Raw genomic sequence first — 5,000 nt, 5'->3', positions numbered from 1 at the left:
TCCACCTTGGTCTGTTTACTTTTTTTTTCTTGCTGATTGCTTGGCACTGGAACGTGAAGTTATTTCTAAAGCTGAAGTGGTTCCAAAATGTTATGGGAACTGCTTCATAACTTTAGCGTGGCAGTAGTAGTTTTTAATGCCTGCTATATTGGATTGTACACAGCTGGCACTTGTGTGTTTGGTAGCAGCAATTGTAGCACAGCGCAGGTTTAATGGTCTTGGGGCTCTTTTTAAATTGCTGGTTAGGGGGGGGGGTGGTGGCGGCGTGGTGAGGAGTGTGTTTGTGTAGCCGTGAACCGAGTGGCCACCAGTAGAAAAGTGTTTGCGTCAGTCAGGCTTTGTAAAAAGCTCCACATGAATCAAGAGTTACAATCAGGCCCTCCTGCTTTAATTAAAATCTTGGATGGGGTTAGTTTGTGACTGATGTTCACACGCTTTGTTGAGGCTGCAGACCCCCCAAGCCAACTTGCAAAAACACACGGATTAAGAGGCCCAAATGCCATTAATTAGTTTTAATGCACTTTATTTGCCTTGATGGCGTTTCAAACTTTTGGAGTTCTCCTTACCCTTTCACATGTTTCAGTTCCAGCACTCTGCATCTCTTCCCACACAAAGCCATATGTTTCTTCATGTGTTTCTTTTTTCCCCTCTCCAATTCGCTGAAAGTAACTCCAACCGATGCCCTGTCTCCACCAAAATAGGGGATGTTCAACTTTCAGGCTCTCCGCTGTCAAGGCTCTGTGGTACTCACCTCCACCACATCAACTTAAAGACTGCAGATTTGAAAAGTTAAAGAGATTTACTGTTTAAGTTGTCTGCTCAGATTGCCCTGTGACCCGCTTGACCTGCTATTTTTTTCAGGTTTTAATTGGTGTGAATGTGATTTTACGAAGGAATCACTGCATTTTTGGGAAATCTGATTAGGTTACTGCTGCTACTTGTACATTCAAGTATTTCTACTGGGTGTAAAGGCATTTGATTTGTTGTTGTTATGGTTTCTAATGTATGTTCTCACCTGGCGAAAATATTTTATTGAATCAATGGCAATGATTGCAGAGATTTGTTTCTAATGCTCTCTCTCTCTCTCTCTCTCTCTCTCTCTCTCTCTCTCTCGCTCTCTCTCGCTCTCTCTCGCTCTCTCTCTCTCTCTCTCGTCCAGGCGAAGCGGCCCTGAGGGGTGATGGCAGGATGCAGCCGATGTCCTTGACGTCGGCGGTCAGTAACCACCGCACCGGCCCGCCGCCCATCAGCCCCAGCAAGCGCAAGCACAGCGGAGAGTCGCCCCACGACGAGATGCAATACAGCAACGAGCACGTGGCCAAGATGAGCCGCCTCTTCGCCCAGCAACTGTAAGCACATGGCTCATATTGTATCATTCACCTCACGCTACACTCCTGCACCACACTCCTACTGTATATGATGCCACATGTACACGTGACTGATTATACAGCACAGCGGGGCAGCCGTGGCCTAGTGGTTAAGGAGATGGGCTTTAGATGCTGAGGGTTGCAGGTTCCAATCCCACCCTTCCACTCCTCACCTCCCTGCACGGCTGAAGTGCTCCTGAGCAAGGCACATAACCCCACACTTCTCCAGGGGCTGTTACCAATGTCCTGTACTTAAAGTCACTGTAAGTCACTGTAAGTCACTGTAAGTGTAATATAATGCAGTATACCATGCTCATGGCTCCGTTGCACATCCTGCCTGCCATTCATGTTTGCTTGGTGTTTTTTCACTCATGCTAGTCCATACTATTGTGGCGACAGGTCCTGGCATAGTATCTTCACCTTCATTTACATTTCAAGTGGGGCAGTGGGAGAGTAAAGATGCTTTCTTCTCAAGATGCCTGAGACAAAATACACTACAGTCTATATTGCACAACACAGTCTATCTACACTCTATGTGGACTATTACCAACTCAGGGGTTAATTTCTCAAAACCAAAGTTGCTTACTACATTAGCTACTTTGTTGTTTTCAATGCATTTTCCCATTGGCAACTACCAAAGTTGCTAACAGGCTAACAACTTCTCTTTTGAGAAACTCACCCCTGCTTTAAACTGTCCTGTTTGCATTAGTGTTGCGGAACACTATAATTGGCAATCCTCAGAGTAAAGGACATGCCATTCCAGCTACACCACCAACATGTGCTTGTCCGTGACTTTATACTTGGCCCAGGAATGTCAAGTATGTGCATGAGTTAGCCGGTCACGGCAAAGACTCCTTGTCCTGCCATTGACCACTTTTTTTCCCGCTCTGGAACGGCAGTAGGCTTTCTGCAAGGTTGCTGTTTGGCACCGGAATGCCAAGAACTCTGCAGGTAGCCTGGCTGCCTTCGCATTCCGCCAGGGAATGGCTCTGGGAAGTGCATGCAGGGCCCAGCTGAAGTCAGAGATTCCTGGCATTCCAGATCACAGTGCAAGGCAGGGAGAGAGCGAAGGAGCGAAAGAGGGAGTGAGCACTCGCAATGCTTAGCCCAGCCCAGCACAGCCCAGCCCAGCTCAGCCCATACCATTCTCCATACCTCTCATGGCAGCCATGACAGCGGGGGCCCATGGATTCCCCACATACCAGCCCTCTGCTCTGCTCTGCTCTGCTGGAAAAGGGCTGTCTTGAGGCCCAGCATACCAACCAAGGACCAACCAAACAACCCCTCCGGCCATCCGCCATGCCTCTGCCTCAAAGAGGCTGTCTTTAAGTCACTGCATACCAGCCGCCTGTGCGCTGAAAGGGGGATGCCTCAAGCTACTGGAACCAGCCACATGGCCAGGGCCCTCACTGTAGTTCATATGCTGTGTGGCGCAAGTGTGTGTGTTTGTGTGCGTACGTGTCCAGCAAAACCAAAGGATTAGTGTGAACACTTGCCGTTAGCTGTGCCGTCTCGTCTTCTGATTGGCACAAATTGGGGCCACAACTGTGGTGTCCTGCAGAGCCAGAGGAGGAATGGGGACACTCAGCAGCACTGGGTCTTCATCAGGGCATCACAGGCCGTGGAGTTCTGCCATCTCTCCTCTTAGTGCCATCTCCAGCTCCGCATGCCACACTTGCTTGCTGCTACTGCTGCTGCTGCTGCTGTGAGCCCTCTGTCCTCTTGGACCTTTTGAAACGCTGTCATTAGAGTACCGGTGTACCGTTTGAGAGTACTGTTGAATTTTTATTGGTGGACTAATTATTTATGGATTCAGTTTAATTTGTATTGTATGTGTTGTTGTTGACTATAATAGTGAGCAGGAGTACTGTTGGACCAGACTTGGCCATAGTCTCTCGGGTTGTTTTTGTTTTTCTGTTAGTGATTATTTTTGGCGTTTTGTCCGAATTTGGCCTTTGGCCTTTTGAGTCATGTACAACAGCCAAATCCCCGAGACGGCAAAGGTCCTCGGCCCTCAAGTCAGTGGAGGCTTCGGTTAAACTTGTACACAGAGATGCAGATGCAAACACGCTGACCTTTTGTAAACACACTGTCCTTAACTAAGAGATGAAAATATTCCCACACATCCAGCACTCTGGCCTTCCTAAAAAAACATCTTGGTTTTTGTTTGTGTTTATAGACTATGTTTTTTGACCATATTATTTTCTCTAATCATTTTTTTTGGCAAGGTTGTGTTGTGCAACAACTACTATGATTTCTTTTGCTTCTTTTTTGGCAACAGCTTGTTTTTCGCAACAATATTATCCCATGTCAGGGGGTCACCCTCTTGTCCATCCCCCCCCACCCACACCTCCTCTCCCCTCCCCTCTCCCACTCACCCACAGTCCTCTGCTGTTGCACAAGACGGCTACAGCCCCAAGCCAGCAGCAGCAGGCCAGTGGAGTTAGCACGCCGACCGCACCAGTGGGATCGTCTTTCCCTGGGCTTGAACCAGGTCCCAGATCAGACCTTCACTACCGCCACCACCATCATCACCACTGCTGTTGCTGCTGCTGACTGCACTCAAATGCTGATTCGCTGACTCTCTGGCTGGCTCAGCTATAGTGGTGGTGGTGTGGGCCGTAGAACAATGGCTTCTTGCGTTAGCAAGGGCCATCACGACTCTACAGTCCTGTGGGACTGTATGTGGGTTGTAGAACAATGGCGACTTGCGTTCGAATGTCGCGTACTCTGAACACTTTTCTGCTGACTTGGCTTGGCTTGGACACTGCTGACCAGTGACCACATGCATAATTGCAGGTGTTTGTGTGTCCAGTGCTACAGTAGCGTCCTCAGTAGTCCAGCTTCTGATGGACGCTCCCCCACGCTCCCCCTCCACTGTGTTGGACCAAGCACCAGTGGACTATTCGATCATGCGCTCTGTGGTTTTGGTGCGCGCATTAATTAAGCTTTGAGACGCGCAGTGTCAGCACGTGAGTGTCAAGTGAGAAATGACACCACATGACTGGTCTATTGTGTTACGATCAATGCCCGTGTTTGTGTTTAGACACATCATGCGCTAAAATTGTTAGCCTCAGCTTGAAGGAACTTAGAAAAAAAGGTATCGCACAACAATTAAGTCTTTTTTTAAGGTGCTGGCTTCTTGTACGTATAAATTTCAAATTTTCAAAGAAAATAAAGGAAATGCCGGTTCAGGAGTAAACCAAGTTAAGAAAATGAGGACACCAGGCTCTTCTATTACATGATTTACCTCTTCACTTAACTTGGAACCAGCTTTTTAGTATGGGCCCCAGATCTGTGGACACTCTTTGGGTTTAGAGTTGACCATTTTCCTTCTGCTCCCAATATGTCCCCATTGTGAGCCATGCAAAGGAATATGTGTCTTAATATTTAGAATGTGCGAGATATGGATAGCAATATTAAAACATTTCACTCGCTCCCTATGAAGCATAGGTTTGCTTGGCGAGATATTCTTTGTGCTTAATAATTTAATCAAGCTGCCATTCACCATACCCGTTTGTGTTCAATTCTTCCTGCAAGTAAACGGGCAAAAGGATGTTTGAAGGTGTGGAAGGAGGAAGGTAGGGGGAAAAGACGAGAGAGAGCGAAAGGGGGAGACCGACACTGACGGAG

At 47.8% G+C, this 5,000-nt stretch overlaps 1 protein-coding gene across 2 annotated transcripts in view; it reads left to right on the top strand.

Annotated features, from left to right (window-relative positions):
- Window positions 1–5,000, top strand: part of vgll4b (vestigial-like family member 4b) — a 65,162-nt gene that overhangs the window by 45,299 nt on the left and 14,863 nt on the right. For both annotated transcript variants that reach the window (XM_063216075.1, XM_063216074.1), the window contains one exon: window positions 1,160–1,349. In XM_063216075.1, coding sequence (XP_063072145.1) covers window positions 1,160–1,349 — 190 coding nt within the window. The remainder of the gene's footprint in view (window positions 1–1,159; window positions 1,350–5,000) is intronic.

The sequence above is a fragment of the Engraulis encrasicolus genome, chromosome 14 (assembly GCF_034702125.1).
Source record: "Engraulis encrasicolus isolate BLACKSEA-1 chromosome 14, IST_EnEncr_1.0, whole genome shotgun sequence".
In the NCBI taxonomy this organism is placed as follows: domain Eukaryota; kingdom Metazoa; phylum Chordata; class Actinopteri; order Clupeiformes; family Engraulidae; genus Engraulis; species Engraulis encrasicolus.
The sequence above is the reverse complement of the archived record's forward strand: the minus strand, read 5'-3'. Positions and strand labels throughout refer to the sequence as shown.